Here is a 25,350-nt window from a genome sequence, read left to right on the forward strand (position 1 = left end):
GGCTAAAAATGTGAAACCCAACATTTCCAGATTAGTTTCCTTTTTTAAACTTAGTTGTCCTGTTCTTTGAGTACTTAAGAAAAACAAAATATCTCTGTGTCCCAAAAGGTTGATGTAGCAGTCATCTGTTTTTGTTTTGGAGGCTGACAAAACAGGACAAGGGAAGAGGCAACGACAGTGGAGTATGACTTCACTTCTACCTTTCATTCGGTTCATCTGGAGTTTAAACATGGCCAAAGAAGGAGCGTATAGTGGTGGTCAGGGCGTGGGCCGAGAGCATGAATGGGTTAACTTAACTTTACTTACTTAACTTTCTGAAGAATACAGTGAAGATTATTGTTAGGAGATTTTTTTTTTTTTGCTATTTACTAATTGTTTAAAATTAAAAGACTTTTTTAAAAGAGTAGTTTTGGGTTTACAGAAAAATGAGCAGAAAGTACAGAGTTTACATATACCCCTACCCTCTCCCCATTTCCCTTATTATTTACATCTTGTTTTAGTGTGGTATACTTGGTACAGGAGGTTCTAATTTTGCATTTTTTTGTGTGATTTACAGACAGATGCCAGTGTCAAGGCCATATTTTCAAAAGTGATGGTTATTACAAGTAAGTTATTTCAAATATATGTAAACTTTAAGGTTTATTTGAAACATTTCTTTCGGATAATATAAAGTGTTTCTTGGAGTTCCATTTTAAGCTATGATAATATAGGAAAATATTAAAGTTTTTTGATTGATTTTTTTTTCCCCCCAACACTCCCAGCTTTCCTTTTTTTTCCTGATTTTCATTTATTTTGCATACTACACAGGATTATTTTGTGTGTTGATACGAGCAAAAGCTGGGTTTTATTACATAAATTTATTTTTGAGAATACATTCAAATTACTGCGTAACCTTGCTGTTAAAAACTGCATGTGTGCTTTGGTATTGCTTGGTCTAATGTGAATCTATCTGAAGCTAATTTCATCCTGAGTCAAAATTTACAATGAAAGATATACCTAATAACTACAAGAGAGCTTCTTTGAAAAAAAAGTTAATTTGCTTTTTTACTTTCAGTGATTTTAAATAAAATGTTATTTAATTGCCTTTAACAGTAAATACTAAAGGATTGTGTAGCACATCTCCTTTGTTCAGGGCAGGGGTAGGAAAAAGTAGCGGTTTTTGTAGGTCATTTGCTTTTCCTCTCACCTCAGGGATCACTGTGTATAGCATATGGATGGAGGGAAAATCAGGAACACCTGGAGGAATGCTTCTACTGAGCTTCCATGTGGTAGTAATGAAGAGTTCTTAGACGGATTTTTGAGATATTAACAAATATTCCGAGATGTGTGTGGAAGTAATGCTAAGACACCAAAGAGATCAGTAACCTAATTCACTGGGTATTAGACTAAGTGATAGAAGTTTTAGCATGAGTAGAAATTTCCCAAAAAGACCAAAATGTCTTTTAGTCCTGAGCAGTTAAACATAAATTAGTTTTCAGTCCCTTTGGATAACTTAAAGCAAGTGATTTTGTGCTATTGCTTTTTAACAACTATTTCTCTGGTTGTTTGGCTGCAGACACTGTCCCCTAAAGGAGATCGTCTCCTATATTCTTTCTTTTTTTAACCCCCTATCCATTTTCTTACAACAAGTACAGTATTTCCCAAATTCTGTTGTGAAGAATGCCAGTATCCTGCAGGTGTTAATAGTATCATCAGAAAAAAGAGTTCCATGGTCTAGTACGTTTGTAGAATCCTGAATTAAAGGGGTTTTCTGTTGTTGTTTTTCCCTCCCTCCCTGTCTCCATCTCTGTCCTTCCCTCCTCTCTCTCTCCCTCCCCCTCCCTCTATCCCCATTTCACTTCTTTTTGTTTTGTTTCTTAAATGGTATGCTTTATTGTAGCCTTTAATATGATGCCTATATGTTATGGAGGGGCTGTAAAGTGACATTTTCCAAAACTGTTGACAAACAGTACAGTAGAATTTTTGTATTCTAGAAATATGGAAATGTCATACAGTCAAGTAGTTAGGAGGAAAATTTGTTCTTACTATATTCAGTCATCTAGCCAAGAGTTAAAATGGAATTTCAGAGTTGTATATGAACTTGAAGACTGCATTTACTGTATTCGTATTTTAAGATTCAACACACTTCTACTACTTTTATTAGAGTCCATGGTTCTATATTATAATTTCTGTTATTAGAAGGATCCTACCTAGTCTTGTTCTCCCTCACAGTTGTGAGTAGCCAGAAAAAGATTCTAGGATGAATATTTTATTAGCTTTCATAAGTGTTTTGATACATGATGTATTAGAAGAGTAGTATAAAACTCATCTATGATTCTACAAGAACTCATCCTTTCTCATGTGATAATGGCCTACCCAGCAGTAACACCTGGAACGTGTTGCTCAGCATGTGTTGGTGCCAAGTAGCATGCGTGCGTGTGTGCATTATCTCTGGATGGTTTAACAGTAAACAGTGCAGTACAGGAAAATGGTTTCTTCTAGGTAAAACTGATTGATCTTCATCTCTTACTCTGAATTGCAAAAGAACAATGTATACAACAAGCTCAAGGGATAGTAATAAAATTGGTATTACTCAGGTAGACATGTAATGCCTTTAAGTATTATAAGGAGTTATTTAGAAATAGCCAGTTTGGTCTTTCTCTGCATAGATGGTCCTTCACAATGATCTTATTTTATGTTTCTAGGAAACAGATTTTTATTTGTGAAAATTTATTATTGAAGGTGCTCTACAATTTTTATCGCATTAAATTAAATTTGTAAGTTAGGATTATTCATCAAAGTAATAAAAGGAATGAAAAATGTTGATCTCATTTATTATTTTGATAAATTTCTAAAATTGTATTTTAATTGAATTTTAATTTAATTTAAGGAAATTTGCCAGATCCTGGTAAGGCTCAGGATTTCATGAAGAAATTCACACAGGTGTTAGAAGATGATGAGAAAATAAGAAAACAGTTAGAAGTACTTGTTAGTCCAACATGCTCCTGCAAACAGGCTGAAGGTTGTGTGGTAAGGAGAGAAATTTAAAAAGAGCTCATGTTTGGAGAAACCTCCAAATCTTTTTTGTCCCCTTTTGTAATTTGTTAAGTAAAATTTAGAAAATATCACAAAAATAACAATACAATTAAACTGTAATTCCTCTATAGAGACAGTGGTTAATATTATGGTGTATGTTTATATTATACATGTATCTTCGTACATTTTACTTTCTCGTTAATTAGTCTTTTGCAGTATTATATTTAGTAGCAACATAGCACACCATTGAATACGTGTACCATAATTTATTGAACGGCCCACTTGTGTTACACATTTAAATTTTTTCCCAGTTTTTGATTAATGTAAAGAATACTTAATCTTTATAGCTAAGTAATTTTACACAGTCTTGATTTCATTTCTTTAGGATAAATTCATTATTGGCCAGTTATCACTGTTGGGAACAAGCAAAACTCAAACAAAAACATCATTATTTTGATAGGATTTGTAAAATTGGTTGCTAGTCATCTGACCATTTTTTCTCCTTCAGTATATTAGCTATTCTTATTTCTTTTGTAAATTGTGTGTTTTTTAGTCTTTGCCTATTTTTCTGGAATATTTATCTTTATCTCATTTGTTAGTATGTCATGGCACTGTATGTTAATTAAGCTGCAGATATAGTTTTCTATCTGTTGTAGTTTTCCCTTTTCATTTTGTTTATGATGTCCTTTACATACTATAGTTTTGTTATCTCGCTAAGTCTATCAGCAGTCTCCTCAAGGTTTTTGTCTTTGGAGTCCTGCTTATGGAATCCCATTCTGTTGCAGGTCAATGAAAATGTTTACTGATGTCAGTATTTTTTTTTAATATTTATTTATTTATTTATTTACGTTGTGCTCAGTCTTAGTTGCAGCACGCGGGCTCCTTAGTTGCGGCTTGAAGGCTCCTTAGATGTGGCAGGCGAACTTTTAGTTGCGGCATGCATGTAGGATCTAGTTCCCCGACCAGGGATTGAACCCGGGCCCCCTGCATTGGGAGCACAAAGTCTTAACCAGTGCGCCACCAGGGAAGTCCCTGATGTCAGTATTTCTTAATCTGTTGCCCATGCATCATCCTAAATTCTTTTTTAAAAAAGATGATTTTTGGCTCTACGCCAGGTTGACTAAATGAGAATCTTCACAATGAGACCCAGGAATCTGTAGTTTTAATGGACTCCCCTAATAATTTTGCTTGTTGAAGTTTGTATATCCACTGACCCTTGGTTTTATTCTTTCGTATTTGTTTTCATCATTTTGGAATATTTTTGGTGTAAGGTGTGAGATAGGGATATAACTCTGCTTTTATTCTAAATGTCTGTTCAGGTATTTCAGTATAACAATATATTGAATAATCTACCTTTTTCCTACCTACTTGAAATATTACCTTTCTTCTATGCTAAATTCTTAGTCTATTCCTATTGATTTGTTTATTCCAGCACCAATACTATGTGGTTTTAATTATTATAGGTTCTTAACATTTTAATGTAATGAATTATATAAAAATACTTTTTTAATATTTTAAAAATCTACATTACAGCGAGAAATAACTAAGAAGTTGGGCAACCCCAAACAGCCTACAAATCCTTTTCTGGAAATGATCAAGTTTCTCTTGGAGAGGATAGCACCTGTGCACATAGATACTGAATCTATCAGGTATTTGTATATTAAAATATTGAATTTTCATTACTATTAATTCATTCATGCTTTAGTAGTCAGTCATTATTGGGTACCTGCGCTCATTATTGAGTAAGGCACTCATAATATAGGTTTATGTATATACATAATGGCTATACCCTAATCTGTAGATATCTGTAAATAGATCTATTCATATATATGTATATGTTTGTATATATACATACACTCCTCTGTATATATATATGTATGTATTTAGTTTTTCTTGTTATATATTTTAATTTAGGTACTCTTTCAACTTGGATGAGAATTTGTCAATCCAAGCCTAGTTTTTGTCTGTTACTAGTATACTAGTTAGTTAGCTTGCATAGGTTAACTAATAGAAACAAATTGCAGTTCTGTTCTCAGGAAAAGAAAACTAAGTGAATATGTTGTAAAACAACATATGATGCATTTTCACAGATATCTGAGAACTGAAAATGTTATTTTTAAAACAACCTTCATTTAAAGTTTCAGGTTTGAAACTTTATCACCTGACTGTGATATCTTGGAAAATACTTTCTATTTATATCTGTACTTGGTTTTGTAAAATGTGGGAAGAGCTCTTTTCTTTTCTATTTATTTATTTCTTTTTAGTTTTTATTTTAATTAATTAATTAATTTATTTTTGTCTGCACCATGTGGCATGCGGGATCTTAGTTCCCTGTCCAGGGATCGAACCTGTGCCCCTTGCATTGGAAGTACAGAGTCTTAACCACTGCACCGCCAGTGAAGTCCCCGTTTCTTTTTTTTTTTAATTGGTTTTTCTTAAATCTTTCAACTGGTTGAAAAAAGAAAGTACTTATAAAATATATATATAGCACACTGATTTATTTGTGATCAGTAGTACCTTTCAGAGCTTTATTGGATTCTAAAATAAATAATAATAATGGTACACTCTGTACTCAGTAAAGCCCCTTTGGGTTTTTTTTTTTTTTTTTTTTTTGAGGGCATAGGGTGTAGCTTTTCACTTGTGACCCTCCATAGAGTAGGGAGACAGACCCTACTTTGGATGCCCATTTGTCACTTTGGACTTCTCTTGCATCATTTTTCATTTGAAGAAAGGGTTCTTCAGTTTGAAAAACAAAAGGAAACAGAACAAAAAACCAGAACCTCTATATTAGTACAAGGAAGAATCTGAATCAGACTGAAATTCATTAATTGAATAAATAATCCCATGCCTGCTACAATATATTTGAAGTGATGCTAGTTAGATATTGGCAAAGCATATTTTCTGCTTTTCATCAACCTTCTGTTGAGTAAGGGAATAGAGAGTTTTAATCAGGAAATTATATTATAGTTCTATAAAATTGGTGCAGATAGTGTTCAGAGGACTGAAAGAAGATTTGTCAAAGGGGGTAGTATTTGACCTAAGAGGAAGAATGGGGTAAGATTGTATTTCTACAGAAATGGGAGGAGTATTCTAGGTATTGAGATTAATATAAGCCAAGCTAACTGGGATAGGAAAGAACAAGGATATTTAGAAAATGATTGCCATCTATTTAAAGTACAATATGGAGAAGTGTAACAGTGTTATGAGGTGATTCTAAAAAAGCATTTGGGGGGCTTCCCTGGTGGCGCAGTGGTTGAGAGTCCGCCTGCCGATGCAGGGGACATGGGTTCGTGCCCCGGTCGGGGAAGATCCCACATGCCGCGGAGCGGCTGGGCCCGTGAGCCATGGCCGCTGAGCCTGCGCGTCCGGAGCCTGTGCTCCGCAACGGGAGAGGCCACAACAGTGAGAGGCCCGTGTACCACAAAAAAAAAAAAAAGCATTTGGGATCAGATTGTGGAAAGGCTATAAGATCTAACTTTAGAGCTTTTACTTTGTTCTTTGCTCTGTTGAGAACCAGGAATGATTGATGATGGATAGGAGGAGGGAAGTCAAAAAGATAGACTGCTAAGGTGTTGTTATAATTGTCTGTGGATGGTGGTAGTGGGATGGAAGGGAAAGAACATATTTGAGGAAGGTTTTAAAAGAACAACGTAAAAAATGGGTCATCTTACTGGAAATGGGGAATAAAAGGGAGGAGTCACAAGTATACGGGGTCAAGTCCAGATGATGAATAGTATTACCATGAAAAGAATGAAAGGAGCTGGTAAGAAAGGATGCGCTGCTTATTTGGACGCAATTTTTTTTTAATCAAGGCAAATTAAATTTAAAGTGAAACTGTGAGAATAGATAGTTCCCTGAGCAAGATTATGTAGAAAAAAGTTAAAAAGGTCAAAAGATCATGGACAGAACCTTGAAATTTTTTTTAACAGTAGAAAAATTACAGAAAGGTAAGAAAACCAGGTTATTGCAGTATTTTGAAACTTAAGATAGAAAAAGTTTCCAGCAGTAATATGTGTGATGAACAGAAAGACTGAGGACCAAAACAGGTCTTTGACTTTAGCAGTTAGTAGGTCATGGTGTTACAGAAGAAGTGTTCAAACATAAATAATAGTAACAGGTAGTAGCCATTAGTGCTTATAATGTGCCTGGGCTGATTCTCTGTGTTTTACGTGTTTTAACTTACTTCTTAACTTTATAAGTCAAGAAATATTTTTATTCCCATTTTACAGGTAAGGAACAGTGAGCTACACAGGTGTTTGAGTAACTTTCCCACTGCTGGGAAATAGCTAGCGGCATTTAAACTGAGGAAGTCTGGCTCCAGCGCCCTCTTGCTTTAGCCACCACACTGCAGAAAGATTCCACTCTTGTTCCCCACCAGTAGTCAATGAGTGTCCAATTCACCTAACTCTTCCTGATAGTGACTTAACCTTTTCAGTCTTTACCTTTTTATAGGTGAATGATGGTACTATTTTTTTAAAAAAACAAAAAATTGGGAATAAAATTGAACATTTTTTCCCTATGTGTTTCTTGGCTAATTGTGTTTCTTCTTATTCTTCTGTGAGTGGCTTAGAGGAATTGTCTTATTGATTATATGAATGCTTTATAAAGTAAGGCTAGTAACACAGTTTGATTACCTTTTAAATTTGTGCTTGACATTAATAAATATTAAATTATATAATCTATTATTTGTTTCCTTTATGATTTCTTTCTGCCTTTGGTATCATATCAGATGGTTATGTTTTTTACATTTAGTCTTTAATTGGTCTGGAACTCATTTCGTTGTAAGGTGGAGATAGAGATCCATCCTTTTTTAAAATCCTGATAGCTAGTTGTATCAGCTCCATTTATTGAAAAATTGATTCCTTCCCATTTGATTCGAGATGTTCCCTCATTATAGCATAAATTCTTACATTTGGGGTCTTACTGGATTTTTGCCTTGGTTTCTTTGTCTTTTGAGGCTTTTATGATACATTTTTATCTCACTGAGAAAATTCTTTCATCCCTCCTCCCCTAAAATGTACTAGATGTTCCCAAACATTAATTAATTTTTCCAGATGAGCTATAGAATGTGTCTGTTGAATCTTGTCCTACACCAAGTTGTGTTCCTCCGAGATGTAGTGAAAAACACCATTTGTGTAATTCTGTGTTTCCATGCTTGTCTTGATTTTTTCAAATCTTTATGCTCCCTTAATATAATTTCAGAAGTTATGTACAGATTCTGTGCATTTAAAACTTTTTATAATAAGTTTATTCATTCATTTATTTATTTATTGGCTGTGTTGGGTCTTCGTTGCTGCACGTGGGCTTTCTCTAGTTGTGGTGAGCGGGGACTACTCTTTGTTGCCGTGCGCGGGCTTCTCATTGCGGTGGCTTCTTTTGTTGTGGAGCACCGGCTCTAGGCGCGCAGGGTTCAGTAGTTGTGGCACGAGGGCTCAGTAGTTGTGGCTCGCAGGCTCTAGAGCACAGGCTCAGTAGTTGTGGCGCACGGGCTTAGTTACTCTGCGGCATGTGGGATCTTCCTGGACCAGGGCTTGAACCCGTGTCCCCTGCATTGGCAGGCGGATTCTTAACCACTGTGCCATCAGAGAAGCCCCTAAAACTTTTTATTCCTAGTTATTTTGGCTTGTCATTATAAATAGATTTCTTCTACCCCTCACCCGCCTGTATTTTTTAGGTGGCTTTGGCTAATACAGAACAGCACAGTCGATTTTTAGTGTTTTATTGGTGTCACCTCACTGAACTATCAGTATTTTGTAATAGTTTTTCAGTTGATTCTCTTTGGTTTTCCAGGTTGATGCTTTTTCCTCATAGATTTTTTAATATCACTGGCTCTTGTTCTTTGGTTACTAGCTCAATTGTACCTCTTCAGGAATGCCTTTCCTGACTGCCCTGGTTAACCAAGGGTCTTGTCTTCTTGTCTTGGCCTTCTTTCTAGTCCTATTGTTCCCTGATTTTAATGTATTTGTTTGCTTATTTTTGGCCTTTGGCCTTCCCTCGCTAGACTTGAGAGCTTCATGCTCTTACTCATGGAAGAAAATAATGAATTTAATTTTGGATATATGGTATTTTTCATTCCTATGGTACATCTAGGTAAAAATGAAACCTTGGGATTGATGAAAATATGGGAAGAGGATTCAGGCTGAAGATTTTTATTTGGGGTGGTTGGAGCTGTGAGAATCAGTTAATCAGGGAAAATGGGCAGAAAAGGACAAAACATCCTCAAAGATACTAATTGTTAAGGGAATGATAAATTTAAGAGGATGCTGCAAGGAAGACAGGTATATTTGACTTGTAGCTTGACCTTAGATTTGAGTACATAATGTTTTTGTAGAAATGTAGATCTACTAAACATTTTAAGGAACATTGAATAATTGAATTTTCTTATATTTTGATATGTATTATGTCTCTAACCTGGTGTCTATTACTTGTTTTTTTGTAAAAAGAACAAATACCTACCAGAGTGAATGATTATTTTCGATAATAGACAGTGCATTACAAATAATTATTTTAAAATTACATAAGCTTGTTTTTAGAAGAAAATTTCAAAACATTGTGTTTCCTTTTTGATATATTCTGAATGTTCTAGTGAGGATTTATTGTGTGTCTGTTATGTGGCATTTTTACACCTTTCAGGAGGAGGCCTTTCTGGCTTTTATAACAGTCCCAGACACAGTAATATTTGCTAGATGGTTTGAAAGTGCTTAATGTTGCCATTTATCCTTTATTTCAATGTACGTTTTTCTACTTACTGGAGTAATAACGAACTTTAGATAGTTAGAAAACATCTATTATCATTCACATGTTTAGGCATAAACTTTACACGGAAAATACAAGAATAAAAATATAGCATTAATAAACAGCAAATCAGGTAACATTTTGACCTCATTTGAATGGACAAAGGAAAATATCATTTCAAAAAGAAGCTATATTTACTATAACTTTCTGTTTTGCCATAATGGTTGGGCAACAGCTGTATCAAATTTTATGTGGTTTAGTTGTGGTCTATATAGAAAATATTCAGGATTATTTTTCTTAGACATTGCTAATAGAAGAGTTAAAAAAATGAAAAAAAAATTTTTTTTTCATGCTTTAGTGCTCTTATAAAGCAAGTGAACAAGTCAATAGATGGAACTGCAGATGATGAAGATGAGGGTGTTCCAACTGATCAAGCCATCAGGGCAGGTCTTGAACTGCTTAAGGTAAATATGCTTAAGGTGAAATTAAATGCCTAATTAGACAATTGTTAAACATATATAGTTTGGATTTTTTGGACTTGAGATTTGCTTCTTTAGGTTTATAGAACCTGAAGTAAAATTTTCTTAATCATTTTTAGGTAATTTTGAAATTGCATGTTTATTCTAACATGTAAGCTAAATATTCTCAGGTTTAAATTGTATAATATAACCTAGTATTAATTATATTAAGGATTATAATTTGAAGCTTTCATTAGTAAACAAAGAACTTGCTTACCCCTACCACAGGAAGAACCAAAATTTTAAAGTCTGTTTTATGTGTTACTTTGTTAGCTAAAATATACTACTACCTTTTACTGATTACAAAGATATCAGTTAATTGTTGATAACATTGAAAATATAAACTAATAAAGAAGAAAACATTGAGAAGCCTATCATTCATAAATATATTTTGTTTCCTTTTAATCTTTAGAAAAATGTACACTTTTATATAGTTGAGATCAGACTGAAAATACAATTTCATATCTTGACTGTTTTCCCATAATAAATTATAAGCATTTTTCTCAGTGTTTTTTGACAGTATTTTTAAGTGTCAAAAAACAGATCTTATTTTAGATGTATGCTTTAAGTTAATTGCCTCTGTTTCCTCATCTATAATGGAGTTAGTAACAGTACTTCTCTCACAGGGACTAAATTAAATCATGTACGTAATGTCTTAGCAGAGTGTCTGGCTCATACTAAAAATAATAATAAACATTATTTTTTGATTAGTTCATTTTGGAGATATCATAGTGTTCCCAACTACTTTCATATTGTTGGATATTTAGATTTTTCTAATTTTATTACTGCTAAGGTAAATAAGATCTCCTGCTAATGTCTTTCTTTCTTTTTTTTTTTTTTTTTAAAATACTAGAAGGACATTACTGGGTCAAAGAGAATGACCACTTTCAAAATTCTTGGATATATGTGTATTCAAATTCCTTTACAGAGAAATCGTACTCATACAGTATATATAATTCAGTCAACAGTGTATGAAGGTGCCTATCTCCTATCTTCACAAATTTGGAATAGTATAAAATTTTAAGAGTTTTACTAATCTGATAAGCGAAAAATAATGCTTTAATTTATATAATTATTGCTAGTGAGATCCACCTTTCATATGTTGATCATTAGTGTCTTCTCTATAGTGAATTCATTGCTTTTATCCTGTGTTCATTTTCTACTGACATCTCAATCTTGTTTTTTTAACTGACTTAAGTGTGCTTTTAACTTCCTTGGCTTTTTTTATAGGACATATTTGATATATAAAAAAATAAAATGTATTCTGTTTAAGTTATAAAGTATAGTAATAAAATGAATACTAATAGAAAGTAAAAGGAATGCGAACTCAAATTAAATAGAATATTAATACTGTTGAAGTTCACTGAGTGGCTTTTTACCCCACATCTCCCAGGTCTGATTGTCCTGAATCTGGAGTTTATTATTCTCTTAACTTTTCTGTATAGATTTTCCATTTATGTCTATATCTCTAAATAACATCACTTACTTTGCTTGTTTCTCAGTCTTATAAATATGGCATTATGCTCATACGTTTTTCTACTACTTGCTTGTTTTTACATTCTACATTTGAGTCTAATTGTTTATTTTAAGCTTAAAAGTCCTGTCATGTTCAGAGGGGTTTTTATTGTCTGTGATTTTTAAATTTGAAACAATGCAGCTAAAATTTATTTTGAAATTGTGTATTGTAGGGGAGGGTCTAATTTGATTTCCTCCAAATAACTATCCACCTTTACCAGGACTATTTATTAAAAATAAAAATTCCATCCATTCTCATTTATTTTCTGTTACCATCTTTATAATCTATTACACCCTATCTTAAGTGCATATATATGGTAAGCTCTATTTATTGCTTTATTTTTTTTTGTTGTCGCTTCTAATGTTAGTACCATGTTGATTTGATTATTGTAACCTTACAATATCGTTTATTGTCTGGTGTTTTACCCCCTTCCCTAGATTACTTTTTTCTGAAAATGTTATTAGCTGGTCTCTTCTAATGATCTTTGTTAAGAATCATAGAGATATCTTCTTAAATTCTCTCTTCTCATTTTCCTTTTCTCCTACCTTCATTCTCCACCACCCCCCTCTCCAAACATTAACCAAATCCAGATTATTCTGAGTAGAATTATGGTACATGTAATTTAATTTTGAAGGTAATTGTTTCTTTAGACTGTACAGTCTTCCTACACAAGAACATTTCTGTTATATATTTGTTTTAAATTTTTTATAGTGCTCTTATTGATATCTATATCAATATATATATTGATATATATATAAACAAATAAACAAAAACAAATATGTAACAGAACATTTCTGTTACATATTTGTTTTAAATTTTATTTATAGTGCTCTTATTGATTTTTTAGCATAATTATTTTTGTATTTACTTGGATTTGTAGTATTTCTAATATGTAACATTTCAGATTTATAAAGGTGAAAAGGATTACAGATCATTTTTTATGATCATTTTTTAGGTACTCTCATTTACACATCCCATCTCGTTTCATTCTGCTGAAACATTTGAATCTCTCCTGGCTTGTCTGAAAATGGATGATGAAAAAGTAGCAGAAGCTGCACTCCAAATTTTCAAAAACACAGGAAGCAAAATTGAAGAGGATTTCCCACACATCAGATCGTGAGTTGAGATTTTTCTGATAAATATTCTGGAAGACAGAAAAATACTTACTGTTTCTTGATTTATGTAATAGTTGGAATCTTTTAAGTTTTGAGGAAATAATGTCTGGGTTATCTTAAGTCTAAAATATTCAGTTTAGATTCTCATTTCCTGGGAGAAAGCATTGATTGGTTTTAGAAGATTCATGAAAATGTAGGGTGAGCATGGCGTTTCTTTCTGAAGCATCAGTTTTGATTAAAGATTTTTTTTTTGAATTGTATATATACTTTTTAAAAAATTTATTTATTTTTGGCTGCGTTGGGTATTCATTGCTGCACGCGGGCTTTCCCTAGTTGTGGTGAGTGGGGGCTACTCTTCGTTGTGGCGCACGGGCTTCTCATTGCAGTGGCTTCTCTTGTTGTGGAGCACGGGCCTCTAGGCACGCAGGCTTCAGTAGTTGTGGCATGTGGGCTCAGTAGTTGTGGCACGTGGGCTTAGTTGCCCCGTGGCACGTGGGATCTTCCCGGACCAGGGCTCGAACCCTTGTCCCCTGTATTGGCAGGCGGATTCTTAACTACTGCACCACCAGGGAAGCCCTTAAAGATTTTTTTTTTTTTTTTTTTTTTTTTTTGCGGAACGCAGGCCTCTCACTGTTGTGGCCTCTCCCGCTGTGGAGTACAGGCTCCGGACACACAGGCTCAGTGGCCATGGTTCATGGGCCTAGCCGCTCCGCGGCATGTGGGATCTTCCCGGACCGGGGCATGAACCTGTGTCGCCTGCATTGGCAGGCGGACTCTCAACCACTGCGCCACCAGGGAAGCCCGCGCTTAAAGATTTTAATGAAAACAGTTTTACAGTAAAACAGTTCCTTGGCATATTATGGCACAGGATAAGTAATTCATGAAAATTTAAGATCCTATGGGAAATTCCAAAGGCATTTCAACAGGATTGTCCATAGCACTCTTTACTTTCTCCTGTGATATGAGTATTGACTCGAAAATTTTCAGAAGTATTGCTTTATTTGGCACAGGGAAACAGAGAAGCATGGTATAAGCATCCTAACAGCAGTGTGTTATGTGTGTGTGTTTGTGTGTTCTAGTATTTCCAAGAATTGGAAATTGTGCTCTTATCCTGGTGATCTCTAATAGTGGTTGATTATTGTTCAAGATTCTCAAATAGCTCAAATTCTCTAATAGCTCAAAAAGAATAAGTCTTCATTCTTTATGAATCCCTGCTTGCTTCTCTGTATGCATCTCTCCTCCCTGTTCCTGGAGAGCATAGCTGATAGTTGGTCTTGATATTGCCATAGTCACTGGTGGTTGGTTTTACTTCCAGCTCGTTACTTTTGGTCTAGTTAGTTGTGGTTGGGGTACTGTGCTTCTTCATGTTGAAGAATTGCCTGTGGCTCTTTTCTTTAGAAAGAGACTTGGACAAAGCTAGCTTTTAGAGGCTCAGGTATACTTTCTGTTATTACTTTCTACTTGCATGAACTTAATTCTAGAAACTATTGATATATAGGACAAAAGCATTATTTAAGTGATAATTGAAACATAAAATAATTTTGTAACAGTATACTTTTTAGCAAGGATAAGAAACTTTATTGTTTAGAACTGGCTTCTTAATTTTTAAGGGAGCCGAGAACATAAATTTCCCTTTGGAATGGAGCTGCGACTCTCCTATCCAGATCAGAGATCAGAATTTGGAGATATATGTATACACACACACTATATGTATAAACTGTATATAACTCTACCATATACTGGATGCCCACTTATTGTATTATCTCATTTAAACCTTGGAACAATTCAGTGTGATTTGTAGGAATTATCCTAATCTTCCAAATGGGGAATCTAATGTTTACTTGAGGTAAATGGTTCTAGGTCACATAGCTAGCAAATAGCAGAGTGAAGATTTGAATATAGGCCTGTTTGTTTGCAGTGCTTATGGTACCATATCCATTATGGCACAGTTCCTTTCTTAATTGGAGCTTTAAACAAGTTTTAGTTTGATTTATTCAATGGAGGTTTTAGTTTTCATTCTAAACTGTCTTTCCTAGTACGCTTTATATTTTAAAGAAACATTGTTTGATATATTTGTAGGAGAACTACGAGAGCAAGGTTGAAAGGTGGACATTTTAGAACACACGAGGGCATTTTAAAACATACTCTGCTTTAATATGGAACTGAAGTACTTAGAGTTATTTGATATATATGCTGAGTATATTTCGGATATCTCTCATGAGGAGAATTAATTCAGCTGATATTGAATACCTACTGTGTGTACACACTGTTCTCGATGAAGTAATTCATAGTATACGTCTTCCAGGAGATAAAATATGTTTGCAGATTTTATATTTTAAATTATTAAATTGGGTGAGTTGATGTTGAGGAAAAACGATAGAGTTAAATGAATGTTTATTAAATTATCTTCCCTTGAATTCCCTAAAATAATTTAAAAGAAAAATGTATCTAAGTAGAAGCTACCACAAGCTGGACAGAATTGGTGCTAGATAAGCCATTTAGACTGAATTGAGTGTGAAAACATTGACAGTTGATAAATGTATCCCTGAATCAGATGTTTAAGGGAATGTATAATAAGTGTTCTTTCATCTGCTCATTTAGAGGGAGGAGTTTGAGATATGGGCAGCTTTGAGAGAAATAGGGAAAATCTAATTTCAGCTGGAATAGAGCTAAAGGAGAGGCTTTGCGGTCATACCATTTTTCTCTGGGCTTAACAGGAGGAGCAAAGCTTACAGGTGAGGTAAGGCTTAGAGTAGAATTGTGAAGCAAACGTCTCACCAACTTTACAGGAACAGAAAAAATTATGTGCTGACCCACTAAACTAAAATTATGGTGAATTATGGGTTCCATTATGACTCAGTAAGTCTCTCAGGAATCTGGCTCATCCCAAAGTAGGCAGATGTGCCAAAACTGAGAGTCCCCTACAGCATAAGGTGTGGTCATAGTCCAAGTGGAGCTGGTTCTCAATTGGGGGAGCTTAAGCAGACTTAGAAATTACACAGAAAAAAAGGACTTGATACCTTTAGTCCCAACTTCTTCCTCCATGCTGTTTATCCAGCTAATTAAGCAAGTGTAGTTTGAGTTGAGAGTTCTGATGTTAATCTTTTAAAACAAGTGCCCAATGTTCAGTCCTCAGGGAGACACTATCTACATTTTTGTTTAAATGGTGGAGCCAGAGAGAATTTCTCTTATTCAAAGATGAATTAACAGAATACAAATAAATTAACAAACATGAATCCTATGGGGATAATTTAGCATTCAAAAGATAGCTGATCAGCACTTTGGAAGAATTGTATTTTTCTAGGAAAAAAGAAAATTTTAGACAGTTGTTCTAAACTGCCAAGAAAATTAAACAGTCAATGACATCTGGAAAAAAAGAACAAAAATAAGATAACATAAAAAGAGAAATGGCAGAACTAAGGGTAAAGAAGAGCAGCAACATATTTGTATTATAGAAAGTAATTTATTGTAAACAGCAAGGAGCAGAATAAACATTATTGAAAATGTAACCAGGAAGGGTTCTGTTGAACTTGAGGAAACTGCATAGAATGTAGATACAGTGGGCAAAGAAATGAAGGCAGTTAGAGAGAATTGCAGATAGTGAAAAGCCATGATTAGTTTCTGTGGAGAAGACAACAGAATAATGGGAAATGGAAAACATTTTAAAAAAATAATAGTAAACTTGTTTAGAATGAATGAAAACATGAATCTGGAGATTAAAAGTGCTCATGTTTTAGGAAATTATTGTGATGGAATTTACTGACTTTTCAGAGATTACAGAAGTGATTTCATAAACATCAAGGGAAAAAAAAAAAGGTAGATCATGTACAATGGAAAGGTAATGAGGCTGACTTATTTCTTTTCAACCACAAAAGTTTTCCAAAGTTAATGATTCAACAACTAGAGAGTTCTGATGGACAAAAAGAATGTATCTAAAGCATTTCCTAACTAGCCAAGTTGTGCTTAAATAAGGGGAAATGAAGGATATTATTTAGGATTCAAGGACTTAAGGAATGTATTAGCCCCTTAATACGGGCCTCTCACTGTTGTGGCCTCTCCCATTGCAGAGCACAGGCTCCGGACGCGCAGGCTCAGCGGCCATGGCTCACGGGCCCAGCCGCTCCGTGGCATGTGGGATCTTCCCGGACCAGGGTACGAACCCGTGTCCCCTGCATTGGCAGGCGGACTCTCAACCACTGCGCCACCAGGGAAGCCCTAGCGCCTTTTTATCGTGAGGTCACTCTGTCTACCAAGTTGTGTGATTTTTTTTCCCTTTGCATTCAGTTTAGTTTATGCCCCTAAAATCAAACTCTTGTTTTCTTCTTGTCTGCATCTCTCTGATTTGTCTTTTCTCATCATTTTACTTTCATTATTTAAGTTTTAGATGTGGCTATATCTATGTCTTAGATATTTGAAAACTTGAATTTTTTTTTAAGGGTGATGTAAATAAATAAAATTGGGTCAAGTAGAGGGAAGAAGAAAACCTAATAGACTATAACTATAAAAGAATTAGAGAAAATTACCCTCTAATAATAATAATAAGGGCAAATAAAAGGTGTGTGTTAAAGGAGGTATTTCAAATCTATATCTATATCTATCTATCTATCTATCTATCTATCTATATATATATATATAAAAACCACATAGGAATTCTAATTTATTTAAGTTGTTTAGAGCATGGGGGAAAAAGAAAGCATTTAGATTACTTCTTATAAAGCCAAGGTAACTACAGGAATGCTAAAACCTGATAAAAGATATCCCTCCAAAAGAAAACTAAGACAAATCTTACTAATGTTGATGCAAAAATTGTACATAAAATATTATCAAAAAGAGAGTTTACTACAGTAAAACAAGAATATACTATGGCCAAATGTGATTAATTCCAGGAATACAAAAAGGGTTACTACTAAGAAGCCTAATATTCATGTTATAATTCATTGTATAAATGAGTAAAAGGGAAAGGGCACACAATAGATCATTTTGACAGCTGCTGAAAGGGCTTCTGATAAAAAAAAAATCAGCTATTTATACTTAAACCCAATAAAATACGATTTAATGCCTTCATACTTCTCAAGCCAGTATACACCATCATATGGTAAAACACTAGAAGCATTCCCAGTAAAATCAGGAGCAAGATGAGAAAATACACTAGCTCTGCTATGATTTAACATTGTTTTGGAAGCATTAACCAATATAATTACATAAGAAAATAAGAGGTGGAGGCGTTGGAAAGGAGGAAGCAAAGTTATCATATTCTAAGAAAAATTCAAGAGAATGAACTGCAGAACTAGTAAAATACTAAAAAATAAGATGGGCAAAATAAGTATGTAAAAATCCAAAGCTTTCTTTATATACCATTAACAATAATTTAGAAAATATTATACGAGTAGAAATCAGAAGATTTAGAAGTAAAGTGTATAAGAAATTTGCAACCCTGTACAACCCTGTAATAGTGAGGGGTATAATATTTAACAAAGAAATTAGGAAAACTTAGATTATTGAGTAAATAATTGGCAAGCTGTTTTAAAAAGAAAAATTAATGTAGACTGCTTACTTGCTTTTACATGTATTCCAGATGAGTCAAAGATTATTCATATATCTAAGATTTCAAATATATATAAAATTAATTAATAAACGTATTAGTAACCAGTACATTTTTTGTAACTTCTTACTTTGTGGTGAAAGGGACACTGATGCCAAGTCACAATTGAAATATTGATGGGTTGGATTTTTAAAAATTCATTTATTGAAAAAATATTTGTAGAGCCTTCATTGTGTATAAGGTACTTGAGGATGTTAAAATGAAAAGGACAGGTTAAGTCTCTGCCCTTATATTTTAGTGAGGGAGAATACTATTTAGACAAAAGCAAAAATCATGAAATAAATTGGAAACAGAACTGGTATGCTGGGAAGCTATTTTCAATATATATGACTTTAGAAAAGGTTAATAATATTTGTAATGTATTAAGATTCTTAACAAAGGAATAACAGACATATCTCACAGTAGAATACTAACATAGGGAATAAATAAGAAATTTACAAACAGGAAGTCCTTCATCACATTAGGAAAGGACATTTATGCCTGCTAAGAGTGCTGGAGGAAAATACAATACCCACGTGCTGTATAACCAGTTTTAGCTAGCATGCCAGTGCTGCTCTCAGTTGGAATATAAACGGATGCAGCTTTTCTGAGTTGGTAATGTGGTAATACTTACCAACTTAAAATGTGTGTGGTGTTTAATACTGTAGTTTCACTTTGAGGTATTTATCCCAGAGATAATTAGAAAATACGTCTACATAGTGGTTATATGGTTCAGGGTCCAGTCAGAAGCAGAAACCATTCCAGGTATTTTAAACATAAATAAATTAATTAATACAGATGTTTGAAGCTTGAAAGAGCAAAAAGTTGCTTTGGCAGCTCAGAGATTATGATTTGCCGGAAGCAGTTACCACCCTTAGGGCTGGTGGAACAACTGGGAATAAGCGGTGTTAAGGACTGCCCAATGGGTGGAAGAGCCTGTCCACATTGTGCCAACTAACTGTCAGAGTAGGGGTGGCCTGGCTCTTGCTGCAGGGCAGCACAGCTACTGCAGAGAAGGCCTTAAAGAAGCTGTGGTGTCTCTTGTTGGAAGAACCTACCAGCTCTTGTGGGAGTCTGGGAAATGTAATTTGCAGATTTACAGCTCCAGGATCTCAGAGCAGATTATAGGATATAAAGCTCAGAGACACTAGATAAAGAGCTAGCACAGGGATGTTCATTGTTTGTTGTCAAGATTTAAAAAAAAAAAAAAAAAACCATCTAAATGTTCAGTGGTAGGAGACTGGTTAGATTAATTGTGGTATAGCCAGACACTGAAGACCTGTGTGACCTTTTAAAAAAAAAAGTTTCCAAATATATGTTTTGTATTCTCATTTATTTAATATGTGTATGTATGTACAGAGAAATTTTAGAAGTAGTTCTAAAATAATGTTAACACTAATTATTTCAGGGTAGTAGGATTTGGAGTTTTTTTCTTTAGTGTTTTTAATGTGTTTTTCAGTTTTGTTCGCAAGTGGGGCGGCAGGGGGGTTTCCCCTTGAATTTGAAGGGGAAAAATCAATTTAATGAGGGAATAAAGGATTTCCTTTAATAGAAACTTACTAATATAAAAAGCAGTCAGAAGGTAGTCGCTTCATTTACGTTCATTAACTTCTCAGTCTGCCTAGGGCTTTAGAATTCTTGAAATTGTTTTTTTTCCCTTCCTTATTGTTTTGGTTTATTTCTGTTTTCTGTTGAAATGAGAATGCAGAACATTGGATGAACTTAAAATTTCTTATGCTATCTTTGAAAGTCCCACCATAGTTGCTTCTTACTTGTGTGTGACTTATGAGACGATAGGTCTTCTCCGGGGACTTCAGTTACTGAAGTAACCAGAAAATAATAATTTTTCATTTCACAAGGAAGCCACAAATCACAGACTAAAAAGAGGGCATTTTGGTGAGGCTCGAATTGTTTTTTTTACATAGTTTATTATTGAAGTTTTCTAACATATAAAGAAGAGGTAGAATATAATAGTGAACTCCCATGTATCCACCAACCCGTTTATATATAAATAACTAAAAGCCACTTTGATTAATTTATAATTCTGCCCACTCCCCACATTCCCCTTATATCTGAAAACAAATCCCAGACTCTATATTTTCATCTACACATCTCAGTATCTCCAAAAGATAAGAACTCTAAAAAAATGATCACAATGCTTTTATCGTAAACACAATTAATAATAATTTCCTAATAATAATATCCAATTAAAACATAGTAATTTTTTTTTAACAGTTTGGTTTTTTTTTGAATCGGGATCCAAGTGAGGTTTCTACATTGTTACTGCTTGATAGGTCTCTGAAGTCCCTTTTCTCCTGTAGGTTCCCCCTCCAGTTAGCTCGTCTCTTTGTGTTTGATGAAGAAACCAGGTTGTTTATCTTGAATAGTTTCACATAAACTGACTTTTGATTTTTGCTAATTGTGTGCCTTTGGCATGCTTTAATGTTTTCCTGTGTTTTCTGTAAAGTGATAGTTGAATCCAGAGGCCTGATTGGATTCTGCTTCAGCTATTTTGTCGTCACAGGACCACTTTGTAGGTGGTGGTATGCTCTTCTGTCAGGAGGAATGTAATACCTGGCTGTTTCTCTTTTATGATGTTAGCAGCTGGTCATATTTAGTAATCAGTAATGATACTGTGTCATTCCTTTATCACTTGTTAGCTGAATACTTTTATAAAGAGGAACTTCTCATCTATTCTTTGGCAGGATAAGTGCTTGATACTTTTTTTTTTTCCTTTATTTTTGGGGTCAGAAGTTATTTATTCAGGCTTTTTTTCTGTACCTAATATTATTCGTTTTGCTCTAAGTCAATTAACTTGCAGAAACGTAAACATTACTTTAAAGCACATAAAGAAAAATTAAAATGCTTTTTTTCATTTAATTTATCAGTTTATTTTAAACATCATGAATAATCTTTTTTTTATTGGAGTATAGTTGCTTTACAATGTTGTGTTAGTTTCAGATGTACAGCAAAGTGATTCATTTATACATATATTCTTTTTTTTTAGAGTCTTTTCTCATATAGGTTATCACAGAATATTGAGTAGAATTCCCTGTGCTCTACAGTAGGTCCTTGTTGGTTATCTGTCTTATACATATGTAGTAGTGTGTATATGTTCATCCTAAGCGCCTCATTTATCCCTCCCCGCCACACTTCCCCTTTGGTAACCATAAGTTTGTTTTCCATATCTGTAAGTAGTGGGTGATTCTTTTATGTATTGAACAGAGTTCAAAATAAAGAGTGAGGCGTTTACTAGTATCCTCTGTTGTCGTCTTTTAAAAATATCATTATAAACTGATGGATTTACTCATATTTGTGTTTCAGTCAATTACAGTGATCACTCGATGCTCACATTGTCCCATCTATAGGCTATTCAGATTGACTTCTGAATCCTTTTGAATAACTCCACTAATCTTTGCAGTCTTTGCAACCTGGTATGACAAAATGTTCCAGACCCATCTTGTACATGTCCTGCCCCAGACCTGGATTCAGCCATTTCTCTGAGGAGCCCTGGTTCCTTTTAATGGGAATAGTATTAAGAAATCAGAATGTCAGTCTTGTGTGTACTAATTGCTAATGTGTGGGTCACTTTTCTAGGACAATTCTGTGCATACAGCTTAAAAAAAAAAAAAAGGTTTTTTGGAAGATAAAATGCATTGTATGTTTATATTGATTATTCCAGTTCAAATTGGGTTTTTATTGAGCCTCTTCAATTTTACATTTTTATCTTTTCCCCTATGCCAAGCTAATACAGGATGATAAAACTATGATATTACATAATAACTCATTTGAATTATCCCATAATAAATACAGAACAGTCTCAGAATAGTAGTAGCACCACCAGTGTGATTCCTAAAAACAGCTGTTTGTTTGCCTTATGTAGTTCTCTTATGTATTTAGGGTGCATCACACTAGGGATTTACAGTCAAATTCTTGTGTTTTAAAGTTACTTGGAATGATTCTTTGTGTGGTTATGCCACCAAATGGATGCACACTTTCGTTCATTTGTTTCTTTTTATTTTTTGAGGTTACTTTAAAAAATTTTTATTTCTTAATTATATGAAATATTCACAGGTTTTAAAGACAAGCTGAAAAAGCAAGATATATTCTAAAAAGTCTAGCTTGTACTCGTCAACACTCTACCCTATTCCTTCTTACCTATAGATAAACTTAAAAGAAGTCTTTTCATGCATGTTGGTCTAGATATGTTTCAGTGCGTATGTGTATATGTATGTGTGTTCACATGACCTCTTTGATAGAAGAATGATAAAAAGTACACTATACATGCCTTTCTCCACCTTGCTTTTTTTCTCTTTACATATACTAGCAGTTATTCCACATTGAAATATTTATTTTGTGGATATATCATAGAATAAATGCATACATAATTTTACTAGATATTGTTACAGTTCCCTCTGTAGTAGTTATACCATTTCGCATTCTCTCCAGCAGTGTATGAATGTACTTGGTTCCCCATAGCCTTGTCTACAGACTATGTTGTTAATGAAATGTTTCTCCTTGTCCCTGGTTAGCTTCCTTGTTCTGCAGTCTTTGAGAGCAGCATCTACTTTCATTTGTATTCGTGTTTGCAAGGCATATCTCTTTCTTTCAGTCTTTTATTCTGTCATTCTTTTTTTTTATTAACATTAAAATTTTATTTATTTATTTATTTTTGGCTGTGTTGGGTCTTCGTTGCTGCACGCAGGCTTTCTCTAGTTGTGGCGAGCGGGGGCTACTCTGTTGCAGTGCGTGGGCTTCTCACTGCGGTGGCTTCTCTTGTTGTGGAGCACGGGCTCTAGGCACGCAGGCTTCAGTAGTTGTGGCGTGCGGGCTCAGTAGTTGTGGCTTGCGGGCTCTGGAGCGCAGGCTCAGTATTTGTGACACACGGGCTTAGTTGCTCTGCAGCACGTGGGATCTTCCTGGACCAGGGCTCGAACCCGTGTCCCCTGCATTGGCAGGCGGATTCTTAACCACTGTGGCACCAGGGAAGTCCCAGTTCTCTCATTCTTTCATTCTTCCGTTCCTCCCTCGTTCCCTCCCCCCCTTCCTTCCTTCCCTGTAAATGTTCCTGGGGCTTAATATTTAAAATAAATACCTTGTAAATATCCTATAGTTTGAGTTGGGTCTTTGTTTTGTTTTTGTTGGTTTGTTTTGATTTTGGTTGTTTTAATCCAATTTGACACACTCTTTCAATTGGAATGTTTATACCATTTACCATTTAATGTAACTGTTGATACAGTTGGGTTTAAAGCTGCCATCTTAATATATGTTCCCATTTCTTTCTATTTCTGCCCTCTTTGAGGTTGACTATTTTTAATGATTTTATTTTATTGGCTTATCTGTGTTCAAATAAAATTATACCCCTTAATGTATATTGTAAAAATCTTGCAGCAGTATACTTCCATGCCTTCCCCCTCCAGGCTTTTGTGCTTTTGTTGTCATACATTTTGTTCCTATGTATGTTATAAATGCTACAATATGTTACTGATATTTTTGCCCTAAACACTTTGATATATCTCAGATTAACAATAGCATATTTCTTTGATTTGTACACATATATTTACCTTTTTTTACCATTCTTCATGTTTTGGATATCTATCCATAGTTTCAGCTGGTATCATTTTTGTTCCTGAATAACTTTAATGTTTCTTAGAGTATAATTCTGCTTATAATTAATTATCTTAGCTTTTCTTTGTCTGAAAAAGTCTTTATTTTATCTTCATTCTTAAAGTATTTTTGCTTGGAATAAGAATTCTAGGTTGAGAGTTCTTTTGGTTTTCAGTACCTGAAAGATGTCACTCTCTTATTTTCTGGACTGCATAGTTTCTGATGAAAAGTGATCTTTCATTCTTTGTTCCTCTGTACATAATATGTCTTCTCTGACTGGTTTTGAGATTTTTTTTTTTTTATCGCTGTTTTCACCAAATTGATACTGATGTGCCTTGGAATGGTGTACTTAATGTTTCTTCTGCTTGAGGTTTATTGATATTCTTGGGACTGTGGGTTTATTTTCATCATATTTGGAGTTGTTTTGGTAATTCTTTCTCTTTTTTTTTTTTTTTTCCAATGTTCTCCCCTTCTCACCCCCTTGGTTTCTGGGACTCCAATTGCATGTATTTTTGACTACTTAATATTGTCTTAGAGGTCACTGATGTGCCATTCTTATTTTTTTTCCTGTCCCCCCCCCCTTTGTTTTATTTTGCATAGTTTCTATTGCTATGTCTTCAAGTTCACTGATCATTTCTTCTATAATATATATAATCTGCTTTTATTCTATGTATCTATTTTTAATTTGAGGTATTATATTTTTCAGAATTAGTAGTTCCATTTGGGTCTTTTTAATATATATATATTTCACTTCTGTCCTCATCACGTTCATGTTTTCTTCTTACCTTCATGAGCATATGGAGCATATTTATAACAACTGTTTTTATGTCTTTGCTAATTCTGTCACCTGTGCCATTTCGGGGACTGCGTCTATTGATTAATTTTGTCCTGATTATATATTTGAAGGTCTTTCTGCTGTGGCTGGTGGAAACATGAATTGCTACCAGCCCTGTGTGTGGTAGGGAGTTTTTTGGCCTACTTCTTTCTAACATTCTTTTCCTGGTCTTAGGTAGTTTTTGCTCTTGCGTGACGCTGATCATTATTCAGCCAAAGACTCAGGGATACCCCTCTTCAGGTCTACAGAACTCAAGCTCTCTTTCTCTCTTTGTAGCTCCCTCCTCTGTGGTGCTTTGCTGTAGAAAGTATAGCTCCCTTGGCCTCCCTGAATTCTCATTCCTGTCTCCCTCAACTGCATGCAACCACCAGGCTCTATTTGGGTCTCTACTTCTCCTTGTACTGCAGTCTGGAAACTACCTCCTTGCA

General features: G+C 34.4%; 1 protein-coding gene across 6 annotated transcripts in view; it reads left to right on the top strand.

The window, feature by feature from the left end:
• PDS5B (PDS5 cohesin associated factor B) overlaps positions 1-25,350 on the top strand; it is a 197,080-nt gene that overhangs the window by 116,074 nt on the left and 55,656 nt on the right. For all 6 annotated transcript variants that reach the window (XM_069540023.1, XM_059996004.1, XM_059996005.2 and 3 more), the window contains 5 exons: positions 557-605; positions 2,870-3,009; positions 4,549-4,664; positions 10,109-10,214; positions 12,740-12,900. In XM_069540023.1, coding sequence (XP_069396124.1) covers positions 557-605; positions 2,870-3,009; positions 4,549-4,664; positions 10,109-10,214; positions 12,740-12,900 — 572 coding nt within the window. The remainder of the gene's footprint in view (positions 1-556; positions 606-2,869; positions 3,010-4,548; positions 4,665-10,108; positions 10,215-12,739; positions 12,901-25,350) is intronic.

The sequence above is a fragment of the Delphinus delphis genome, chromosome 18 (genome assembly GCF_949987515.2).
Source record: "Delphinus delphis chromosome 18, mDelDel1.2, whole genome shotgun sequence".
NCBI classification, from domain to species: Eukaryota; Metazoa; Chordata; class Mammalia; order Artiodactyla; family Delphinidae; genus Delphinus; species Delphinus delphis.